Below are 26,215 nucleotides of genomic sequence, written 5' to 3' on the forward strand. Positions count from 1 at the left end.
ATGTTTTTAAAGGACTGTTCCGGGTTCAATACGAGTTAAGTTCAATTAACAGAATTTGTGGCATAATACAAAATATTTTAATGCATCATTTTTCCACAAAAAAAAAAAAAAATCAAAATGTCATTCATTTGCAAATATATATATATATATATTTGCAAATGAATGACAATTTGAAATGTTTTTTTTTGTACATATATATATAAACAAAAATGCAAAAATCGCACTACAGTTAGGCACTTATAATAAAGTGAATGGGGCCAGTTAAAAAACATTAAAATACACACTTTCAAAAGTATAACCACAAGACATAAACAGTATATATGTTGTAACATGATTTTAGTGTGATAAAATCACTTTGTAACATTTTCTGTGCAAAATTATATCCATTACTACAACTTTGTTGCCATGACAACGGTAATCCTGGTATTGGATATAAATTTACACAGAAAAGGTTAGAAAGCGATTTAATCACACTAAAATAATTTGAACGCATATAATATTTATATCTTGCAGCTATACTTCTGAAACTATGTGTTCATCGACTGGCCCCAATCACATCAGAATCAGAATCAGAATGAGCTTTATTGCCAAATGTTCTCACTTACACAAGGAATTTTTTTGGTGATAGGAGAACAAGTGCACACAGAACATTACAGTGAGACACAGAATATAAAACAAGGTAAGAGTATAAATAGACATACAAATAATAAGACATATAACAGAATGGCATATGTATTGTACATGTGCAAGTGGTAATGTATGTGCAAGGTAGGGGTATGTACAGTTATTGAATTAAATATGTGAATTTACATATGTACATGAGATATTTATTTATATTATTGCGCTATGGGGGAGTCCTGAGGCAGTTTATTTGTTCATGTAGAAAATGGCCTGAGGGTAAAAACCAACACACTCTCACAGCGAAATCATCAGGATTCGTATGACTTTTTTAAATTCGGCTAATCCATATGATATTGTGCGACTGCACTCGTTTGCATTCCTATGACTTTCACTACAGACACTGACGTCACTGGACATTGTTTCCATCTAATACGTGACAATAACTTGCTTCTGTCACATACAAAAGCTTCCTATCATGTTTACACACTCGACTGATTGGTTAAGTTTAGATGAGGGGTTTGGGTTAGGGCATAATATTAATAAGTATGTCCTTAATGCCTCGTGCACAGAACTCGTGCTTTCTTCCGCATTAGACATCCGGGAATTTGCACGTGATGAAGTCGTACGAGTTTATGCAAACAACATCATGCGAGACCATATGAAATAGCCAACTCATAAATTATGTACGAATTTTCATGAGATCGGGTTGGTAAAAACTGTTCTTGTGCCTGGATGTCCTGATGCTGTGTGCTCTGTAGTGCTCTGTTTTTGAACCGGCCAGAGGGCAACAGTTCAAAAAGGGAGTGGGCAGGGTGTGTGGGGTCCAGAGTGTCATCTATTGTAAGTCCCCTACTGTAGCTTTTTTAAATTAATAAATACATTTTTTGTGGTAATAAACATTATGCCACAAACACTGTTAATAGAGCTTCACTTGTATTAAACCCGGAACATTTCCTAAAACCTAAAAATCAAACATTAGAATTCACTTTTGGTTAATCAGACTCTTAGCAGCCAGAAATTCACTTCACAAAAATATTTTTTCTCATTGCAAGTGAACAAGTATTTAATGTAGTCTGGGAAATGTAGTCTTTTTTCTTTTACCTTACATAGTTTTCTTTCTCAGTAATTGACAAATAAGTTTGTCTGAAGCGAAAAAATTTGAATTCCTATTAAAATCTATTTTTTTTTTACGCGTTAGGCTAGAAGAAATTTAATATTTGCACCCATATTTGTTTCTTAAATTTTGAAAAACATTTCAAGCAACTTTTAACAAAATAAATAAATAATTAGAACTTTAAAAATGTAGGTAAAAGGTTAAAATATATATATATTTTGTAAATATCATGGATATCAAGAGCTTTTCTTATGGTTTCTTTATTCAAACTGAACAAAATTTCCCTTTTAATAAACATGTCAAAATATGTGGGATTTTATTTATTTTTAAAATTTGTCACAGTTTTTTTTATTTTATTTTATGATGCGTAAAAACAGACTCCACCTGACTTTGATTTGGTGGACAGCATTTTTATTTATTTTTTAATTAGAAATATTTAAAATTGGAAGAAATCCAGCAGCAACTGGTGAGCATGTCTGTAATGCTGACCAAGGTTGTTGCTGACCTGGAGGATCTTGCTGTAATACATCGATCTATTACAGCGATGGAGGCAAAATTCGGTTACAAGATTATCTGGAGTCGTCGGAGAGGGAATTAGTTGCTAATCCGCTAGCAACCAAGACAGCCTTGGTCTTGGAAAAACTGGAGGATTTGGAGAATCATAATCGGCGAAACAATGTCCGAATTGTTGGAATTCCTGAGCATGAAGAAGGCCGAGATATGGTGAAATTCCTAGATGAGTTCTTCCCGAGTCTGCTTGACATAACAGGCCATAAGCTGGAAATCGATCGAGCTCACAGGGTCCCGGCTCAGAGATCCACGGAAGGAGACAGGCCTCGATCAATTCTGGCCAAATTTCTGAGATCATCCGATAAAGATCATGTGTTATGCGAGGCGAGGAGCAAAGGAAGGCTTTCTTGGAAGAATCACAACGTTTTCTTGTTCCCAGACTTCGATTCAAGGAATGCAAGAAACTCTTACATCAACTGAAGATCAATTTTGCACTGATGTTTCCGGCCAAGCTGAGAATATATAAGTTTGGGATTTTGATTGTTGCACTAATGGGGAATGTGGTCTTTATAATCTTGTTTTTGACAAACAATCTATTTTTTCTAATATGTCAAAATGTAAAATGTTAACATGAGTGGTCAGTCTTTCTCCACGTGGAATGTGAATGGGTTGGGGCACCCCAAATAAAAGAAGGAAGGTTATTTATTTTCTTAAGCATAAGAAATATGATATAGTGTGAGTTTCTTCAAGAAATGCATCTTTCCCCGCAGGAAGCTGAAAAATTTGTGAAGATATGGGGTGGACATGTTTTCTTTAGTGCTGGCTCAAGTAAGAGCAGGGGAATCATTACATTGATGTAAACATCTACAATTAAAATGTCTCAAACAGATTAAAGATAAATTAGGAAGAGTCATTATTGTTTTAGCTGAAATTCAGGGGCAAAGGTTGATTTTGGCTAATATTTACGCACCTAACGCTGATGATCAGGGTTTTTTATAGATCTTGAAGGATGTTGCAAGCTGCTGGCACCCTTCATGATATAATATTAGGAGGAGACTTTAATCTGTTGATGGACTCAGTCCTTGATCATAGTGAAGCAAAAGAGTGTAAGCCTCCAAGAGCAACTACACAGGATGTGTAAAAATTTTGGTCTTGCAGATATTTGGTGACTTTTGAACCCATCTGGTAGGGACTATTCATTTTTTTCATCAGTCCATAAGATTTATTCTAGAATAGATTTTTTTTAATTTTTTTATATCTAAGTCCCTCATTTCATCTGTTGTTGACTGCTCAGTTGGAAACATCTTAGTCTCAGATCACGCCCTGATGAGTTTAGAGGTGTTGCCATATATGGAGAAAAATAAATCATATAGTTGGCTTTTTAATGTATCCCTTTTGCAAAATCTTGATTTCCAACAAATGTTAAAGGCTGAAATCATTGTTTATATGGAGACCAACTGGTCCTCAGTATCCACTGTGGGCGTGGCTTGGCAGGCACTTAAGGCGGTTTTTAGGGGTCGGATCATACAGTATGCCTCATTCATCAAAAAATCCAAAGCACGAGAACTTGTGGAGTTGGAATGAAATATTAAAAGTGCCGAGGCAGATCTGAAGCACCGTATGTCAGCTGATGGCCTCAGAGAATTGACCCGATTGAAATACAGATATAATACCATTTTGTCACAGAAAGTGGAATTTTGGTTATTCAGGGCAAGACAAAGCAGGAACACTTTTGGCTAGATATATAAAGCAGAGAGAGTCTTTTTCTACCATTCCCTAAGTGAAATCTGCTGGTGGTGAAATATTTACCTCAGCCATTGATATTAATAATGCTTGATCTTTATACTTCCACGTCTTCGTCTACTGATGAAGATATTAGAAACTTTGTGGAACATCTAGAACTCCCTAAATTGATGACTGAGCAAAAAAATTGTCTTGATTCTGAGCTAACCTTTGAGATGCTTGACAAGGTAATTAAGGCCCTGCCTACAAGCAAGGCTCCGGGGCTAAATGGCTTTGCCACTGAATTTTTTAGATCTTATGCTACAGAACTGGCTCCACTTTTGTCAGAAGTTTATACAGAATCATTAAAGAATGGAAAGCTTCCACCAACCATGACACAACCCTGGATCAGTCTGATTCTTAAAAAGGACAAAGATCCAGGCGAGTGTAAGAGTTACCATCCAATATCCCTGATCCAGCTAGACGTTAAAATATTGTAAAATATTGGCTAATCGATTAAGTAAAGTTATTACATCTCTTATACATATAGATCAGGTGGGGTTTATTCGGGGCCGCAGTTCTTCTGATAACATTAGGCGTTTCATCAATATCATGTGGTCAGTGGCGAATGATCAGACTCCGGTCGCTGCCATCTCACTTGATGCAGAAAAGGCGTTTGATATGGTGGAATGGGATTATCTTTTTAAGATTTTGGAAATGTGTGGGTTTGGAAGTACGTTTATTGGATGGATTAAGTTACTTTATAGACACCCTGTAGCGGCGGTACAAACAAATGGATTAATTTCAGATTATTTTACTCTGGATAGGAGATCCATTTTTGTTCTGTCTTGCCCTGGAACCATTAACAGCCACGATAAGGGGTATGGCGCAAAAGCTTCCGCTTTATGCAGATTATATTTTATTATTCGTCTCTGACCCTGCTAGATCTATGCCTTGCCTCCACAGAATTATTCATTCCTTTTCTAAATTCTCAGGGTACTAAATCAATTGGTCTAAATCTGAAGCTTTGACTCTGACAGCGTACTGCCCAGTAACGGCTTTCTAGCCGGGTGCCTTGCAATGGCCCAAAGAGGGCATTAAATTTATATTTTAAAAATATTTGGGTATTTTATTCCCAGCAAAGTTATCTGATTCAGTTAATTTTGTTAATTTTTAGTTAATTTTGACCATTTAATAAAAAGGTTTTCGAGCGATGTGGGCAGGTGGGCTTCATTACATTTATCGATGATTGGGAAGGTTAATGTTATTAAAATGAACTGTACTCCAAAACTACCTGCTACAGTCACTCCCTATAGATGTCCCCCTCTCTTATTTCAAGCAGTTTGAGAGCATAGCGAAGTCTTTCATTTGGAATGGTAAGCGTCCCTGATTACATTTCAGTAAACTGCATAGGCTGATTGACAAAGGTGGGCTAGGCCTACCCAAGATTTTGTTTTATTTATTATGCAGTCGGTCTCAGACATTTGGCTCATTGGTCGCTTCCACCTGAAAGAACCCCTCCCTGGTTTTGTATTGAACAGGAAGTTCTTGCCCCTATTTTGCCATTGCAAAGCCTTTCTATCAATCTAACAGGAGAAGTTGAATTACACCCCATTATCTTGCATTTGCACTTGGTATGGACAAAAGTGTCCAGAGTGTTTAATTTGGATATTTATCTAAATGTTGCCTCGAGCTTATTGCTGAACCCTAAACTACGTATTAATAAGTCCCCTTTCTGCTGGCCAGAGTGGATTGTGAGGTAGGTTACTACACTTGGTGACCTATATGAGAGTAGTGTGTTGAGATCCTTTGAAAATTTGGTTCAACATTTTGGGATCCCCAGATCTCAGATTTTTAGGTATCTACAGCTGCGCCACTTGCTTTGAACTATGTTTGCGAATAGCATTCACCCCCCTAAAGCAGTAGATACTATGAGAGTGGTGATTACTGCTTTTGAAAAAGGTCATGAGGCATCAGCGTATTACTTCCTGTTAATTCAGAGTCTGGGGAATGGAGCCTCAAACACTCTCAAGAGATTATGGGAGAAAGATTTAAACTTGGAATTGGAGGAAGGAGAGTGGGTTAGGATTCTAAAAAATGTCACGACTGCATCTAGAGGTGCAAGGGTGCACCTTATGCAATTCGAGATTTTACATCGGTTCTGTTTGACCCCCTCTAGATTTTATAGGCTTGGTCTTAAAGACACACCCACCTGCTGGCGATGCCAGTCAGAGGATGGAGACATAACCCATGTGTTTTGAGGGTGTGTTGAGATCCAGGAGTTTTGGTTGAAGGTTCAGAGTATGGTGTGCGATATATTAGGCACTTGGGTAGCATTTTGCCCCAGACTGTTTTGGGCGATTGGGCGGTCATCGATATTGAAAACAGACACATAAAGAGTTGTGTCTTAAGCAGTGTCATGATCACCAGGCAGATAATTTTAAAGGGCTGGAGGTCAGCTGGAGCACCCTCCTTTCAGGAGTGGTGCTCGGAGATGGGAAGGGCGGCAGTCTTTGAGGAGGGTTCGTTTAGAAGAATGGGTAAGTACAGCAGGTTCGTGGAGAAATGGGACGGGTATATGTCATTTATGGATGGGTGATTTTTATTATTATATATTTTTTATTTGTGTGTGTGTGTGTGTGTGTGTGTGTGTGTGTGTCTATATCATTTGCGACCACTGGGATGTTGTTGGGGCCAGGGTGGGATTGGGAGGGGGAGGGGTAATAGTGGGGTTAAGATTGATTCTGTGTATATATGTTGTTTTTCTGTGTTCATTTACGAGAATCAATAAAAAATTGTTTATCTGAAAAATATTATCACTGTTTTTTTTTTTTTTACCATTACATCACATGCCACAATCCCCAGAAAAATACATAAATAATAATAATAACATATTTGTAAATGACTTTCAATTAAGTAATCAAAAACGTCTTAGTAGAGGTGTATTAAAAAACTTGCATCCTGTGAATTGCATTTTTAATTTGTCTTTTATTAACTTAATAATATATCCAGACAAAAAATTAGCTTCACTTCATTAACCCTGAATTTTTTTAAGGGCATATCACACAACATGTCCATGTTGATATCTTCCTAATTTGGCTAGCTTTTTCCATGTGATAGATGAATTTGTGCCAAAATACCGTAGTGTTTTGTTGTACGCACAATATTTGACATCAACAGCACAAAATGTGTCAAGTGTTTTCTAATCCCTTTTAAAATTTTTAATAAAAGTTCATTTATTTAACTATATTAAACATTACATTGTTGATACATTGTTTCTTTTCCTGCTGTCCATGACCCTATCAGAACAGACCTGCAACCCATTTTTAGGGCTGTGAGAGAAACTCTGTTGACCAGTTGAGAAACTCTGATCTAGAATATAGCTGTCGTCACGTAGTTTGATATTGAAAATATCTGCCATTTGAACTCAGTTCTTATGGTCGGTCAGGTTAATAACTTGTACAGCACACATTTTGACACTGAAAGGGTCCTTGTGAGCTGCAGGCTCCCTGCTTCTCCCCTTCATTTGTGCTCTCTCTTTGACGTAGGCGTTTGAGACTCAGCCCACACACACATACACACACAACACAGACAGGCTCACACACCCACTGCTATTTTTACACAGCGCCAGCAAGAGGGGTGGGAGGGGATGGGGGTGAGGAGGAGAGAGAAAGAGACTCACTCCGTTCTCTCCTCCGTTTGCAGGTGGACTATATGGATGAAAATGAGGAGTATTTTCAGCGGCAGGCATCGCATCGACAGTCCCGCCGAAGGTTTCGCAAGATCAACCAGAAAGGCGAGCGGCAAACCATCATCGATACAGTAGACCCCTATCCAGCAGGCAAGCCGCCCATTGGCCGGGGATACCATACGGTCAGTCCAACGCTTTAACTTTACCTGCACAACCTCTCCTTTGAACTTTGCCCCTCCCACTGTATGACTGTTACTGTTCCTTACCTGTTTGGCTTTGCTGTCCTGTTTTTAATGTGCTGGTAAATGTACGTCATTCCAAACGCTTGTTGTTTGTTCGAGTAATGTTTTGTGCTGCATTTGTTACATATGCCTAGGGGTAGGCATTATGACCAAAGACTTATATTGCAGTAATTTTCATAATGGTAATGGCCTGTTACAATATAGTTATTTTTGCTGGAAATTCAATGAAAAAATGGTTTATATATTAAATAACTATGTGGCAGTGCCTTTTTTACAATTAAAAGCTTTACAAATAAAAGGAACTTAATTTAATTTAATTTTTTATTTTTTATTTGGAATTTTATTAATTTTATTACGTTTTGGAATATCACAGAAGATAGTATTATTCTTATTAAAGGAATTATATGTCTGGCATCATTCCAAAAACAATTTTGCATTTAGTAATACTGTAGTTAAAAATAAAACTCAAAACTGTAAAATTAAAATGTATAGTTCTGACTTTAAATTCAGACTGGATGAGCCCACTGATATATAAATATAACTGGATCGCTGATGCAACGTTAAACTGCCAGCCAGAGGTGAAGCCACCGGAAGTGTTTGAGCGACCATCTTAGTATGCCCAACCTTTCATAGAGGGTCAGTGACTGACAGGAGAAAACACCCCCGTTTCGCCATCTCTGAACCTGCTGATACAACAGTTGCGTTTCGCCCTCTAGTGACAATCATGTTTAATGTTTGATTTGCTTGTTATGGATAATATTCGTTACGAGGAAAAAGATATTTGCAGATCGCGATGTCAGCATTCACCTGCCCCGTGTTCTGGCTGTCATTGCAACACAACGATCACCAAAATAAGTGGGAAAACTGTCCACAAGTTGTAATATAAGTAGGAAAAGCTGTAATATCTGCTTGTTTAGGATGACAATACATCCTTAACCCGAAAGGGACTGTAAAAATAGTCAGACCGGGATTTCTAAATCACCTTAAATGTCCAGGATTTGCTTGTTTTCACACTGAAGTGCTCTCTGTAGTCAATTTAATTAATTGTCCTCCAGTTGAACCCGTATCAGTTTAATTTAACCCATCTTTGGTTTGCTTGTCTCCCTCAATCTCAGCGCCCGCTGCGCGTGACAGAGGGAGAAGAGAGCGCGCGCTTTTATTCAAGTGACCGCGAGAACAAGGCACTTTTTGATAAAAACATAAAACAAGTAACTCTGAACAAACACTTCGACTTATTTATCACAATAAATAAGTCTGAAAATGTCTTTGTATCTTACCTCAGTTTCAGTGAACTTGTTTACATTCAGCTGACCTGTTAGCTGATGAAGTTTGTTAGAGGTGGATACTGTTTGATACAGATATACATAACTTACTCAGGCTTTCAAGAAACAGGAAAATTCCCGACTTTAAATGAATAAATAATTACATGTGTAGGACGTTTGCATTGTAGGGATGTACATGCAGATTTCAGATATAAAACCGGTTATTGAATGTTTACTCACTGAAATTAGATGATTTCCTGTAAGTCAATAGGGACATTGGAATGTTTGGGCATAGCAATATGATGACAACAATTCCAAAGAAACCGCATTAGTGCTGACATTATATCTCAGCATATATACATAGACATGTACAGATACATACACAAATACCCACATACATATGTATATACATACATATGCCTACATACATATATAAACACATGCACATACATAAACATACACACACACATCCATATACCTGTACATAAACATCTACATCTATATAAAATCAATTAAGTAAAATAAACAAAAATAATACATTTAAAATGAAAAAATTATTAAAATAAAATAAATATCACCAGTTTGACGTCTAATTAAAATGAAAATGAAAAGTTCGATCAGTGATTAGACATTTAGATCCATGAAAATAGTCCAAAACAGGTTGCCAGGTCTTAAAAAAAGATTTTTTCGAGCCACGTAAGGAATATCTAATCTTTTCGAGGTCAAGGCAAGACATTGCATCTCTGGACCACTGTGTGTAAGTGGGCGGGGCTGTCTCCTTCCACTTTAGCATTACTGCCCTGCGTGCTAAGAAGGAGGTAAAAGCAAGGACCTCACGCTTTGATATCGATTACCATGATTCCTCTGGGGCAATCCCAAATAGCACCACCACAGGATCCGGATCTAGCTTGCACTGAAGGATCACTGAGAGGGTCTCAAATACCGATCGCCAGTAGCACTCCAGTTTAGGGCATGTCCAGAACATATGAATTAATGTACCATCTTCACTTTCACCTCGGTTACATAGGGGATTAGTTCCAGGGTAGATTTGGGATAATTTAACTTTTGACATATGCGCTCTGTGTACTACTATAAATTGAATGAGTGAGTGCCTAGCACATATTGATGAGGAGTGGACGTGCTTGAGAACCGAACTCCATGTATCTTCTGAAAGTGAGCAACCAAGATCTTCCTACCAGACACTCTTAAGCTTAGACAAGGAAGAGGAAGCCAGATCTGCTATCAGATTATGAATGGCAGAAATTGAACCTCTGGCCAGTACATTATGAGAAATGAAGTTGTCTAAAGGGTTCTTAAGGGGTAACAATGGGAACTCTGGAAAATAATGTCTGACTTGCAGGATTCTAAAGAAATCTGATTTGGGAAGGCCAAATCGTTGTGACAATTTATCAAAAGAAGCAAATGTATCATCAATAAATAAGTCTTTAAAGCATTTTAGCCCTTTGTCATACCAACTCTGAAACGTTCCATCCTGCATTGATGGCGGAAATAGGTGATTACGGGCAATGGGCCTTAGGCGTGAGAAGTTTTGGAGGGTGAAAGTTTTCCTAAACTGAACCCAGATCCTCAGTGAATGTTTCACAACTGGGCAGTTGACGTGTGTAGGATAGCCGTGGCAATGCAGCACCAAGCAGCGCTGAAAGAGAGATTTGCTTATGAACACATGCCTCTGCAACAACCCAGGAAGGACCATCAGAAAGCCGGTGATAATGCCACCAATATAACATGCTTCGTATATTAGCTGCCCAGTAGTACAATTTAAAGATAGGAAGGGCCATGCCACCATTGCTTTTAGATCTCTTAAGAAATGCTTTGCGTAGGTGGGGATGCTTACCATTCCAAATATATGAGGAAATGGTTGCCTCCAGAGATTTAAAGAATGGCAGAGGAATAAACAGGGGTAGGCATTGAAAAAGTAAAGAAATTTAGGAAGCACTGTCATTTTAATAGAATTAATACATCCAATTAGTGAAATTTTTAGGGGGGACCACTTAACAAGATCTTTTTAGTCTGTTCAAAGAGTTTGATTAGGTTGTTTTTGAAAAGGTGTTTGTAGTGGCATGTGACGCAAATCCCAAGATATGTAAATGTATATTTCACTAACCTTAATGGTATATTTAAATATTGTAATTGCAAAGCAGCACTGTTAATTGGAAAGAGTTCACTCTTGTGCAAATTAAGCCTGTATCCAGAAAACTGACAAAAATTTTCAAGCAGGGAAAGAGCTGTAGGCAGAGTACCCTGAGGATTAGAATCGAAAAGTAACAGGTCCTCTGCATACAGAGCCACCTTATGTTCGATACCCCCCACGATGAACCCCAGTAATCTGATGGCAGTCACGTAAAGCAACTGCCAGTGGCTCAATGGCTAGAGCGAATAATAAAGGACTCAGTGGACGGTGGACGAATCTCAGTTGCCTCTGGGTCTGAGACGGTCAACCCACGCATCTTATCATGTGGCTTGTTGAACGCGTTGCCACGGAGACATAGCACGTGTGGAGGCTTCACGCCATCCACCGTGGCATCCACGCTCAACTCACCACGCGCCCCACCGAGAACGAACCACATTGTAGTGACCACGAGGAGGTTAACCCATGTGACTACCCTCCCTAGCAACCGGGCCAATGTGGTTGCTTAGGAGACCTGGCTGGAGTCACTCAGCACGCCCTGGATTCGAACTAGTGAACTCCAGGGGTGGTAGTCAGCATCTTTTACCACTGAGCTACCCAGGCCCCAAGAATGACGATTTTTGATAAATCCAGTTTGATCAGGGGAGACAACAGTGGGGAGGACATCTTCAAGCCTTAAAGCTAATACCTTGGCCAAAATGTTAACGTCACAATTGAGCAAAGATATAGGCCTAAACGAGGCACAGTCTAGTGGATCTTTATCTTTTTTAAGTAATAAGGAAATACAAGCCTGCTTCAACATTGGGGGAAGAGCTCCTCTCTCAAGAGATTCAGAAAAGACTGAGGTCAGATGAGGAGTGAGCTGTGCAGACTTTTTTTATAGAACTCTGATGGAAAACCATCAGGTCCTGGTGACTTCCCTGACTGTAACGAAGAGATGGCAGCTACCACCTCCTCCTGAGATATTGGCTCTTCCAAACGAGCTCTAAATTGTAAAGATAATGTAGGTGTACTTAAGCTCCCAAAGAATTTCCCCATGACGTCCTGCTTAGGAGTGAGGTCTGATGCATACAATGTAGAATAAAACTCTCTAAACATATTGTTAATCATGCCATGGTTAGTTGTGATCTCCCCATTATCTAGACGAAGCCCACTGATAGTTTGTTTTGCTCTGATCCCACGTAGCTGATTGGCCAGTAACTTCCCTGCTTTTTCGCTAAATTCATAGAAATTACTTCTAGTACTTTCTAGTAGTTTCACTGGTCGAAAGTAAATCATATTCTATTTTAAGTTTAAGGTGCTCTTTGTACAGGTCTGGTGTAGGGGACCTAGCAAATCGTTTATCTAATTGAGATATTTCATTTGCAAGGAAAATTTGTTTTTCTTTAGATTGTTGTCTTTTATTGGTGGTATAAGAGATAACTTTAAGCCTCTTAAGTATGCCCTAAGAGCCTCCCACACTGTCGAGTTTGAAACAACTTCTGATTTATTTATGCTTAAAAAAAGGGAAATTTGTTCAGATTGAAAAGAAAAAAGGCCTCATCTGCTAAGAGGGAAGAGTTGAAACGGCAATTTCTCATAAAGCAAGACAAATCTGGAAATGCCATGTCAAGAGTTAAAGGAGCATGATCAGATATAACAATGCTTTGGTATACACAAGACTGAACCCTAGAGATCAAAGTGTTGTCAAGGAAGTAGTAATCGATACGTGAATAAGTGTGATGTACACCTGAGAAGTATGAATATTCACTGTTTGTAGGATTCAAAAAACGGCACACATCTATTATACCATATTCAGAGAAAAAATGTTTTAGATAGGTGGATGATTTGCTAGCAGTACAAAGTATAGAAGAAGAAAGATACATCAATGGGTCCAGGCAGCAGTTGAAGTCCCCTCCAAGTATAAGAGAGTAAGAGTTCAGATCTGGAAGATAAGACAATGAGTGTTTAAAAAAGCTAACATCATCTATATTTGGAGCATAAAAATTGGCCAAAGCAACACTGATGTTACATAGCTTGCCTAATACAATTATATAACCTCCATTCTTACTGAAATGATGTTCGAAGATACAAAGGGTATACTTTTATCAATCAAGATGGCCACACCTCTTGCCTTCACCTGAAAGGATGAATGAAAAAACTGCCCCGCCCACCCTTGTTGGAGGCGTGAATGGTTCGTACACCGTAAATGTGTTTCTTGCAGGAAAGCCACCCCTGCCTTGAGCTGTTTAAGGTGAAGGAGAACCCAATTTCTCTTCATTGGATGGTTCAAACCCTTGACGTTCCAACTCACAAATCTAAGTTCTTTACCCATTAGAATAGGTAAAAAACCTGTGTGTGTAACGAGAGTTCTTGGCCCATTCTCCCAAAGTGCACCAACCAGTACCTATTGTCCATCCTTAACGTCAAACAAGAGATACAGAAATGGATAATAATAATATCACAAAAAGAAGTAAAAAAAGAAAAGCGAAGAAAAAAATCATACATAAAAAATACAAAGTCATCAAAACATACCCCAGTGACCATTCCCAACTTCTTCCAAGCCTTTTTATCCATTACAATCAGCAAATAACACTTCTAGGTTTACCTTACCTTATTCAATCCTCAATCCCTTAGAACAAAATAATAAACCCTTAAACTTAAATACACAGACAACAATAAAGAGCGCCAGTTGCCAGGTCCTAAAACGACCAACCGGATGGCAGACATGTCATGTGTTTATAACTCATAAATTAGAACTTAACATAGACCTCCTCACAAGTATGTTAAATGGAACTGATATATATTATTATTAAAAAAATTTTTTTATTTATTTTTATTTAAAAATAAAAGAAATAGTGGTGCCTATTATTAATTTGTCCGTCACATCAAGCAGAAAACTAAAATCATAAAGCAGGGCCAGAAGTATGCACCCAACCACACCGAAAGATATCTTCTTATAAAGTTATTTAAAGGAGGCTATAAAATCATAATTTACGCAGTGTATCAACTCGTATAGCCAATCAGCACCAACTCGCAGTTTTACAAAGTATTATACAGAACACAACATATGAACAAGAATAAACCTGCTGATTTTAAAGACTCCGTTCATGCAGCAACGCCCCCTATTATAGTAGCTGAATAATAACAGCTGAATAATAACAACTAAATGACACCCAGACTTATCTGGTCCATAGCTTTCGCTACCTACTACAAAGAATTGCATAGAGCCGTCAGATACTCTTTAGCTTCAGGCACCGATAAGAGCAGCGTTTTCACCCTGTCTTTGGTTGAGATCCTTAGCCTCGCAGGATACAAAAGGGACGGCTTTAAACCCAAATTGTAGAGTTCTGCCATTACATCTCTGTACTGAGCACGTTTTTCAAGAACTTCCAGAGTGTAATCTTCGAAGATGGTGACTGGCTTTCCCCGAAATTGCAGTTCTCCTCTTCTTTTGCGGGCTTCACAAATCACGGCTTCTTTAACCTGATAGCGATGAAATCGTATTATTACCGCTCTTGGCCTTTCTCCAGATTTTGGCTTGGAAAAAAGTGCTCTGTGAGCTCTGTCGAGCTCAGGGGGAGACGCCAGGACCTTATCGCCTAAGATCTCAGACAACATTCTGGAAAAAAACTCAGTGGGACGAGCACCCTCGATAGATTCAGGTAAGCCGACAATCCTGATGTTGTTGCGGCAACTGCGGCCTTCGAGGTCGGCTGTTTTCGCCTTAAGCTTTACATTGCTTTCGGGTAACTCTGCACATGTAGCCTCCAATGCATGAATTCGCTCGCTCAATAGATCGGGATTGGATTCCAGTGATGTCAGACATATTACATGGTCTGATACCATAGTTTGGACATGATCCAGTTTTGCCTCGATTGATGTCATGGCAGCTTTAAATTCGGTAGAGAGGGCGACTTTGTGCTCCTCGAACAGGCTGACCAGAGCAGGCATGTTGACTTCGCTATGAGCCGCGGGCGTCTCATCTTTGGCAACAGTGACTTTCTTTGTTTGTTTGGCTGATTTAGATGCCATTCTTTGCTCTGTTACTAAAGCACTGTGCTTTCTAGTATAAAGTCGATCCAACTCGTCAGATATTGGGTTTTTGTTAATATAAGAAACGATCTGTGGTGGGAGCTGGAGGCGGACACTTCTACTCCATTCGCATCTGGAACCGGAAGTTCAACAATGTTTTAATAGCGCTTCAGAGCCACAGTTTTTTAAAATTTTTTGAGGGAATCAACCTATGAATGTTTTACTTGAAGTTGTCTCTGTTTTAAGCTGGGATAGAGGAAAGTATTTTAACTTTGAAAAAATGACACACTTCAGCTTAAGGTGCTAAAGCTAACCGTTCACAGTTCATGTCACTTTGTAAGAGGGCGCAGTGATAAGCTTGTTTCAGATCCAATAAAGTTAAGGCTTAAAATGGGTTTGTGCTGGCTCTTTATAACATTTTACAAATAGTCAAAGCATTTTAGAGACTCTCTTCAGCTCATTGTAGCTGCTTTTACACTAATTGGCTAAAGTTCAATATCACATCTTCATTCAAATGGGAACGTGATGTGTTGTTACACTTTTATTAACTTACTCTTGAGATGTTGCTTACTTTCTTCTAAATGTTTTTGTACCTACTGTATCATCAGCAAGTATGTGTAAAATGCTTCCTTTTTTGCTTCTACTCATTTTCCTTGTTGTGACTGTTGTATTGTTTTTATATAGGTGTTAGCTGCTGTTCTGACTTTGTGTGTCCATTGTCAGTGTGCCATTATAGCTTAAGATTTGTTTTATGTTTTCAGTTCCCACTGTGCTTTGTGCAGCTGGTTGAAGTTAGGCAACTACACTGCTACTGTGTGTGTAATATATGATATGAATCCATAACACAATCATTGAGCCCCAGTTGAGTGGAAGAAAGCACAGAGTGATACAATATGTCACATGATATTTTGTATTCAAATTAATTTTCATTATATGCACATACTTATTAAACATTATTTTATATTATTTTCTATATGCAATTTTCTATACGATATTAAATGGGTCATGACATGCCTTTTTATTATTTTATTTTGTTCACTTATTAGGTTCACTTATAATATTAGTGAAGTCTTTTTTGCACATAAAACAGTCATATATTTGTAAAACACCCTCATTCTGTGACCCTCTTTCAGAAACGCTCGGTTTTGGTGCTGCTTCTCCTTTAAGACTTGACAGTAAACGCCTACTGTTATGATTGGCTCTCTGCTCTTGACGGACCTGTCAGAAACGCTTGGTTTTGGTGCTGCTTCTCCTTTAAGACTTGACAGTAAACGCCCACTGTTAAGATTGGCTCTCTGCTCTTGACTGACCTGCACTCTACTTGCCATCTCTCTGCTCACCACTACTGGGTGAGGCTACAGAAGTGATGATGTAAAGTAGGCGTTTATGTGTTGATGTGGAAGCAGTCAGATGCAAATGTCTACCACAGTGTGACATCACAATGTGGAGGAATTAGAGAATGAGTCGTTTTGGCAGCTTGGTTTCAACAAATGCTCTTTTTGCAGTGAGGAGTAATTTTTGAGTTCTGAAACTTAGTGACTTTTTATAGTACAATGAGCTCTAATATGTTACAAGATCAAGGAAAATATGATGCCTCGTGTCATGACCCCTTTAAATAATATTCAATTTAAAAATGTGCCATAGACCTAGAGCAAAAAACAGGGTGAAAGGGTTGTATTTTAGAGCTGTCCTGTACATTCCTGCCCTGGTTTTTGTCTATTCCACTTATACTATGCTTTCATAACTTTTCTTTTTGGGTGTTAGTCTTATGAATTTTTGCCACAGATGTTTCATGGAGGTTCAAAGCTGGACTCTCACGTAGACACATTTCTGATTTCCCCCCCAAATATACTCTCATTCATTCCCAGCATTCCTCCCATTCCTGTGGGATAGAGGCCAGTGTTCCCTCATCTTGTTTGGGAATTCTTGTTCTGTTTGGTACAACGAAATGTGTCAAGCATCATTGCGCTGGATTGTTTGTCCCTTGAGAAACATTACAAGTAAACACCATAACATTATTCCCACCACCCCATTTACTTGCTCCCTTGTTATGGTCTGTGGGAAGAGATTTGGTCTATGTATGTGTTCTTAGATCAGTGGTTGCAAGCTGAGGAAATTTTGAGTATTATCTTCTAGAGAAACTGCAACAGAATGGATGTAAATCTGATGGGCATTCCAGCTAATCCTTGCATTTCCGAGAGTGTCTCCACAGTGGGATTTTCATAAACACAAGGTAAGATTCCTGTAGCTCAACTAGTTGAGCATGGAGCTGCTAATGTCATGGATTCGATTACCATGGGAAAACAAAAACTGTTACTGAACAAACGTAAACCTCAAATGTGATCCGGATATCATGTGCGTGGAGTCACCCTCAGTATCTTTCTTAGGATTTTGCGTATGCCCACCTAAAATAAGTGATGATACATATGGCCGCCAGAACAATGAGGAGGCTTTTGACCCGGAACTTTTTTAATCTGCTAACGCCATGCCACAGCACCATTGAGTGAATTGTGTGTGTGTATGTTTTTAAGAAGAGTACAGAGATTCTCTCTAAATGTGCATGGGGCTGCGGGGGCGCAACTGATGGCACAGCCAAGACAGACAGTCCGACTAAGCTGATCCACCAATCAGAACGTTCATTTCAGACACGATTGGATACTTGCTAACAAATCATGTTTTCCATTTTAGTAAGGGGCGGGACATTTCCAGATGCACAAGCACCCCCCGAGTAACCATAATTTGCACTGTAATTTTATTTCCCCGCTAAACGTAATATACATTTAATCTTATGCAATTAAACTTTGTGAAAATACTGCATGTTATTGCACCCGTGCTAGTTTTTGATGCTCTTCGGAAATGCTGGACAACTGTTTCCCGTAATTATATCAAATGTCTTTTTTTTTTTTTTGCCTTTTACTGCTGTCGGTGGTGCCTTTTTCTCGTGTTCTCAAATCATTTCAATTTATATTTAAGTAGGAGAACAATTTCACTTTACACAGAAAAGCACATTATAGTACACAAATAAAACAAATAACCATTAATTATTTTGTAGGTTTTATATGGTAATACAAGATAATGTGTTAACGTGAACATTACTAGACTCATTAACTATACAATGCTTAACTTTCATAGTAGCTTAATGAAAGGAACATTAATGATACATATTAATTTAAATACATATTTACACCAAGTTACCATACCATGGTTCTCTACACCTTCATAAATTCAAAGTATGCCCATTTCTTCAGACAATACCACACCACGGGTCACACTGCTGCGGATAAATAGCTTCTTTGGGGTGCTTTGATTTTTAAATTGTTTAAAATCAAATGGCACTGAACTTGTCTTAGGATTATACATAACCAGAGCAAAAGGGGAAAACTCTGTCTTACCGTTTATCAAGCGTTGCAACTTTGCTCAGTAAAACACTTCCTGTAATCATGTTTAATGGTGTAACAGTCACATGAAGTTCCTTTTTGCATCCTGAACTTCTTCAGAACACAGCACAACGAACGCAACAACTTGGTGCGTAAAAATGTGGCGATCCTGCGTGAGATACTAAAATAAAATAAAAATTGAGATTCAGGGCAACAGTCAAAGATGTCCATCCAGCCCGTGTTAAAAGTATTTAGAAAATGCACAAAAGCCTGTTTGAACAACCCCTAACCCGCCCTATCCTTGAAAAACTGACCCAAACGCAGCCGGAAAACCCATCTGTTTGTCATAACCCATCGAGTCCAGGTCAGGTTGAAGAACTTTATTGCACGTGTAGAATAACCGAATAGTGATTTTGGTATTCAAATAGTAGCGCATCGAACGGTTATCCGAATGTCAACTATCCATGCACATCCCTCATTTCTGGCACCAGATTGAAATAATTTTGCTCCGTGCTGCTTTTCATACACTATTGAAGTATTGACTAAGTCTTTAGAAAAGCTCTAAGCTCCTCTGCCCTAGTCAAGATTAGAGGTTTAACGGTATATATCGGTTTTACCAATTAGTTTGTGCTGATAGTTGCATTTTGGAACTATTGTTATCTGCAAAAATCTATGGCGATAGTTCCCGATAGGTTTTTCATCATTTGGTCATTTCAAAGTAAGAGTTCCTGGTGCGTTTCGGGCTTGTTTATATTTAAAAGTCCCGCATTATGTACCAAATCTTTTGATTTTGGTTGAACAAGAAACTGCATCTGGGATTTTATTCATTTAGGACTCTTTGTCTGTGCCCCTCATAGTGAGGAAAGAATACAAATTTGTTTTGACATTCTATAATTTTAAAAACTATCAGCCGATTAATCAGTTATCTGCCTTTCCTACCACCTTAATTATCTGTATTGGCAAAATCCACTATCGGTCGACTTTTAGTCGAGATACAGATTTGTCATATTTGGAGGCACCTTGTAGGTCCACAGAGTAATTCAGCACAGTTTGGAGTCAAATAATGAGGTACAGTTCATTCATTTCAATTATTTTAATGCATGCACCACACTCCTTCACTTCAGTCAATTTATCATGAAGAAAGACTTTTGAAAGTCTCTTTATCCTGCACCCAGCGATGTGACAAAACAGAATGCCCTTGACATTTGTAATAAAAATAATAATAATAATAATAATAATACCTTTTATTTATAATGTGCATTTATTTCACTCAAAGCGCTACAAGATTGAATAAACACATAAAAAAACAACAGAAACCACCATACCAACAAATTTAAAAAGACTAAACACAAAATTACTAACATACAGCAGCAACCACACATAAAACTAATATTAATAAATATTAAAAGACTACCTTAAATAAATGAGTCTTAAGTAACTTCTTAAAACAATCCAAGGTTGGGGTGTTTCTAATAGTAAAAGGAAGAGCATTCCATAGCTTAGGGCCTCTGAAAGAGAAAGCTCTTTCCCCCATAGATTTAAGTTTGCAGGAGGGCTGCTGAAGTGCAAATGAATTGGCAGAATGAAGAGAACGGGAGGGAGTGCAGGGCGCAACAAGACTGCAAAGATACTCTGGTGCAATACCATGAACTGCTTTATATGTTAAAATGAGAGTTTTAAAATCAATACAAGCATGGATGGGAAGCCAGTGCAACTGTGAGAGCTCAGGGGTAATGTGTAGACATGGTGAGGTGTGTGTAAGAACATGAGCAGCAGAGTTCTGAATATACTGAAGCCTATTTAAGGTTTTTGCTGGTAGGCCAGAAAAGTGTCTTGCACATGCAAATCATCAAGGCTTCTGCCTACTACAGTATTCCATCATCCATTTCACCTAAAATTTAAATAGGCTGGATTACTGTGGAAACCAAATAAAAAAAAATTCCACTTGTGCTGATCCACTAATTTGATCGTACAAGCGGCAATCCAAGTGTTCCAGTATTTCTTATAACAACACTGGAACATTTCCAGACTGATCTCATGAAAATTATGTGGCACTGACAACATTTTTGCAAAATATTACGTGGTTCCTTAAAAGTATCGCAGCAATTTCAAGGTGAAATGCCCACTGTGTGGTGCTAAATGAGAGTAACATTTTCTCCCAAACAGAAGATTTTTTTTTTTTTTTAATTAATGCTTTGTTTTAAATCAACAAAACCTAACCAAACTTTTTAGTTGTCAAAAAAATAATTCATTAATAAAATTGCTTGCCATATTTTGTGAGTTGTGAGATGTGAGTTACTCAGTATAATTATTTATAGAACTCTTGTATTAAAGCTGTATCACACACACACACACACACACACACACACACACACACACACACACACACACACGTTGTATCATCAGCCATATTGACTTTATTGTATCATCAGCCATATATATAAACAATATTGACTATTGAAGTATGGACTAATGGGCTTCTCTCTAATACCTATTAGAGCTATTAAAAAAAAAGAAAAAAGTTGTCCTTTTTCCAAGCCCTTCAGAATTTCATATCCCAACTTTTCTGTTTCAATTGGAAATACGTCAACACAAGACAGAAAACTGCATTCGTCAAGTTATTTCATGCGGTGTTAATTATATTTGTTGTCTGTCAATGGAGTAACTTAAAGTTAGGCACTTCCTCTCTTGTAATGTTACTGGTCTTTAATGATCATGAGTCCCTCTCTTTGTAAATGAATGCCAGCTTTTTCCTTCTGCATCTCTTACTTAGCTGATGATTGCTTCTCAGTTTTTCAATAACTACATGACTTCTCTTAAACATTGTTACAGTATATTTTGTATTTGGTTGCATAATTACCTGGCTTTCCATTCATGTCCATGTTCCCTTTTAGCTTTAGGACTTTTGTTTCTGTATCTGCCTCATATTTCTCAGCTATGTGTGTGTGTGTGTGTGTGTGTGTGTGTCTGTGCACTTCCCTCTGCTGTATTTGTGATAGCGGCTGAGCTTTTATAAAGGATTTGTCCCTCTCCTCCTCCCGTAGTATGACTTGCAAAGTGCTTCCTAACTGGATTCCTCTGAGTCTGCTCTGCTCTTGAATAACTCAGTCTGATAATAACTCTTTATCTTCTCTGCTTCTCCCCTCATACTGGCTACTGTGCAGGAATGCGTTAAGCCCCAGGTATAGTACTTATTCTCTCTTTCTGTGTGCATGTGTATGTGTCATTACTGCTTTATTGTGATTTTATATGTGTCAGTGTCTTTGTGAGTGTGTGTATGTGGGGTGTTGGTGGGGGGGGGGGGGGGGGGTATTTATAGGTTATTTGTATGTGTAATAAGAGATTATGAACTTGAGGTCAGTCCAGTATGGCTTATTTGTGTGGATGTGTTTTACAGTTGAAGTCAGAAGTTTACAAACACTTAAGTTGAAGTCATTAAAACTCATTTTTTAACCACTCCACAGATTTCATATTAGCAAACTATAGTTTTGGCAAGTCGTTTAGGACAACTACTTTGTGCATGACACAAGTAATTTTTCCAACAATTGTTTACAGACAAATTGTTTCACTTGTAATTGACTATATCACAATTCCAGTGGGTCAGAGGTTACATACACTAAGTTAACTGTGCCTTTAAGCAGCAGGAAAATTCTGTGGATGTATTTTAAAGCCTACCTTCAAACTCAGTGCCTCTTTGCTTGACATCATGGGAAAATCAAAAGAATACAAGAAAAGACCTCAGAAAAACAATGGTGGACCTCCACAAGTCTGGTTCATCCTTGGGAGCAATTTCAAAAGGCCTGAAGGTACCATGTTCATCTGTACAAACAATAGTACACAAGTATAAACACCATGGGACCACGCAGCTATCATATCGCTCAGTAGGAGATGCATTCTGTCCCCTAGAGATGAATGTGGTTTGGTGTGAAAAGTGCAAATCAATCCCAGAACAACAGCAAAGGACCTTGTGAAGATGCTGGAGGAAACAGGTAGACAAGTATCTATATCCACAGTAAAACGAGTCCCATATCGACATAACCTGAAAGTCTGCTCAGCAAGGAAGAAGCCACTGCTCCAAAACTGCCATAAAAAAGCCAGACTACAGTTTGCAAGTGCACATTGGGGCAAAGATCTTACTGTGGGAGAAATGTCGTCTGGTCTGATGAAACAACTGTTTGGCCATAATGACCGTCATTATGTTTGGAGGAAAAAGGGTGAGGCTTGCAAGCCGAAGAACACCATCCCAACTGTGAAGCATGGGGGTGGCAGCATCATGTTGTGGAGGTGCTTTGCTGCAGGAGGGGCTGGTGCACTTCACAAAATAGATGGCTATGGAGGTGAGGGCATGGTTGAGCGCCCGTCTGGGGAGAGAGAAAGCGGTAAGGACATCCACCTGAGATTAATTGTGACTAATTGCTGTCTCTGTTCACAGTGAGAGTTGGGGGAGATAAAAAATGGCCAGTCCACAGAGAGAGGGGGAGACATACCAGAGTCTTCGTGTTTGTTCCCCGAGAGAGAGAGTTTTTGTTGTTTGAAGCTGAAAAGCAGTCTTGTGTTTTGAGTGAAGCTGAAAAACGATTGCTGTTTATTCATTAATAAAACGGACTCACGTGAACTGTGGAAACATTCTCCCGCTTCCTCCTTTATCTGCCCAACACGAATCTTGATCACAATGACATCATGAGGAAGGAAAATTATGTGGATATATTAAAGCAACATCTCAAGACATCAGTCAGGAAGTTAAAGCTTGGTCACAAATGGGTCTTCCAAATGGACAATGACCCCAAGCATACCTCCAAAGTTGTGGCAAAATGGCTTAAGGACAACAAAGTCAAGGTATTGGAGTGGCCATCACAAAGCCCTGACCTCAATCCGATAGAACATTTGTGGGCAGAACTGAAAAAGCGTGTGCAAGCAAGGAGGCCTACAAACCTGACTCAGTAACACCAGTTCTGTCTGGAGGAATGAGCAAAAATTCCAGCAACTTATTGTGAGAAGCTTGTGGAAGGCTACCCAAAATGTCTGACCCAAGTTAAACAATTTAAAGGCAATGCTACTAAATACTAAGAAAGTGTATGTAAACTTCTGACCCACTGGGAATGTGATGAAAGAAATAAAAGCTGAAATATATAATTCTCTCTGACATTATTATTCTGACATTTCACATTCTTAAAACAGTGATCCTAATATAAATGCCATCAACGGCGCATTTATGTATCATTCAGTTGAACTTGACGCACCCACCGTTGTACTATTTTGTGAAATGACGGGGCAGCCCAGAGAAAATATCATCTGAATTAGTAGAAAGTAGTAGTGAGAAGTAGTTTGCCAGTCAGAAACAACTACTATTTTTTTTCTCCAGTTTTTCCATGTTTTTTTTTTTTTTTTTTTTTGTGATTTAACATTTTTTTATTGATTCACACATCAAACAAAGAAAAGAAAAACATATATACAGAATCAATATTTAACCCCCACTACCACCCCAACCCCACCCCGACCCACAACAAACACCCCTGTGGTCACACATGAGCACATACACACAAAAAATAAATAATAATAATAATAATCACACACACTAATAACTACACCTCCCTCTCCACTGCCCCGCCCCGAAAGCCCTCCAAGAACGCCAAATATTTGCCCCATTTCCCAACAAACAAATCCAAATTCTTCTAGATGACCCTTCTTCGAAAGCTGCCACCTTCCCCATCTCTGAGCACCACTCCTGAAATGGGGTGCTCCAGCCGACTTCCATCCCCTTAAAACAACTTGTCTGGAAATCATGACACTGGTTAGGAACCAATTTTTTATGTGTTTATTCCCTATAATGATGACCGCCCCATCGCCTAAAATACGGAGTCTGGGGCACAATGACAATTGAGTGCCCAATACGTCACACATAAAACTCTGGACCTTCAACCAAAATTCTGGGATCTTAACACACCACCAAAAAACATGGGTCATGTCTCCATCTTCCGATTGGCATCGCCAGCTGGTGGGTGTGACTTTAAGACCAAGCCTATACAATCTAGAGGGTGTCCAATTGAATCGATGTAAAATTTTGAATTGCATAAGGCAAACCCTTGCATCTCTAAATGCAGACTTGAAGTTTTTTTAGAATCCTAGCACACACACTCCCTCCTCCAATACCAAGTTTAAATCTTTCTCCCATAAACTCTTGACAGAAGTTAAAGCTCCGTCCCCCAGACTCTGAATTAGCAGGGAGTAATACACTGATGCCTCATAACCTTTTCCAAAAGCAGTATTCACCACTCCCAGAGTATCTGCCGCTTTAGGGGGTTGTATGCTTCTCCCAGAAATAGTACAGAGCAGGTGGTGCTGCTGTAAATACCTAAAGAACTGAGATCTGGGAATCCCTTGAAACAACCACACCGTCTTTTTCCAGAGCAACCTGTATTTCTCCTGAGGTTACCTGTGGGTTTTTCTTTGTATCCCGAACAATTCTTCTGGCAGTTGTGGCTGAAATCTTTCTTGGTCTACCTGACCTTGGCCTGGTATCAAGAGGTCCCCGAATTTTCCACTTCTTAATAAGTGATTGAACAGTACTGACTGGCATTTTCAAGGCTTTGGATATCTTTTTATATCCTTTTCCATCTTTATAAAGTTCCATTACCTTGTTATGCAGGTCTTTTGACAGTTCTTTTCTTTTCCCCCTGGACTACTCAGTGCATCCACGTGAGAGCTAACAAACTCAATGACTATTTATACACCGACATTAATTGCAATTTAAAAAGCCACAGGTGTGGGAAATTAACCTTTAATTGCCATTTAAACCTGTGTGTGTCACCTTGTGTGTCTGTAACAGGGCCAAACATTCAAGGGTATGTAAACTTTTGATCAGGGCCATTTGGGTGATTTCTGTTATCATTATGATTTAAAAAGGAGCCAAACAACTATGTGATAATAAATGGCTTCATATGATCACTATCCTTAAATAAAAGGCAGTTTTTTTGCATGAACAGTCATATTTTCAAAATCAATGCCAAAATTTCACAATTTCTGCCAGGGTATGCAAACTTTTGAGCACAACTGTGTGTATGTGTGTATGTGTGTGTGTGTGTGTGTATGTATGTGTATATATATATATATATATATATATATATATATATATATTCATATATATATATATGAACATAGAAATCTGTTACAGTGCAAGGGAATGTAATACAGAAGAGGATGTGTTAAATAATATAACTGACTAGGCTGTGTATTGCACATAATTATAGTATAGTGTTTAACTGTTCATGAGATGGATAGCCTGAGGGAAAAAAAACTTTTCTTGTGCCTGATATGCTACAGTATTAAACATTTTTCACACAAACTATTCAAAACAATTTCAATCTAAAGAGCAATGCTACAGTCTCTGTGACATTCAGTGTAGAAGGCACCTCTAATATATTTTATGCTTATAAAATGTACATTGAAATGCTTACATTCATGCTTGCATTCACATAAACTGTAATAGAAATGCTAACATGCAGGGTGGTGACTG

At 38.5% G+C, this 26,215-nt stretch overlaps 1 protein-coding gene across 4 annotated transcripts in view; it reads left to right on the plus strand.

Moving 5' to 3' along the window:
• The window catches only part of LOC127418323 (rap guanine nucleotide exchange factor 2-like), a 185,681-nt gene that overhangs the window by 97,190 nt on the left and 62,276 nt on the right, over positions 1-26,215 (plus strand). For 3 of the 4 annotated variants that reach the window (XM_051658872.1, XM_051658875.1, XM_051658874.1), the window contains exons 6-7: positions 7,673-7,840; positions 21,867-21,884. In XM_051658872.1, coding sequence (XP_051514832.1) covers positions 7,673-7,840; positions 21,867-21,884 — 186 coding nt within the window. The remainder of the gene's footprint in view (positions 1-7,672; positions 7,841-21,866; positions 21,885-26,215) is intronic. The other variant, XM_051658873.1, reaches the window with a different exon arrangement.

Source organism: Myxocyprinus asiaticus, chromosome 27 (assembly GCF_019703515.2).
Source record: "Myxocyprinus asiaticus isolate MX2 ecotype Aquarium Trade chromosome 27, UBuf_Myxa_2, whole genome shotgun sequence".
Lineage (NCBI taxonomy): Eukaryota > Metazoa > Chordata > Actinopteri > Cypriniformes > Catostomidae > Myxocyprinus > Myxocyprinus asiaticus.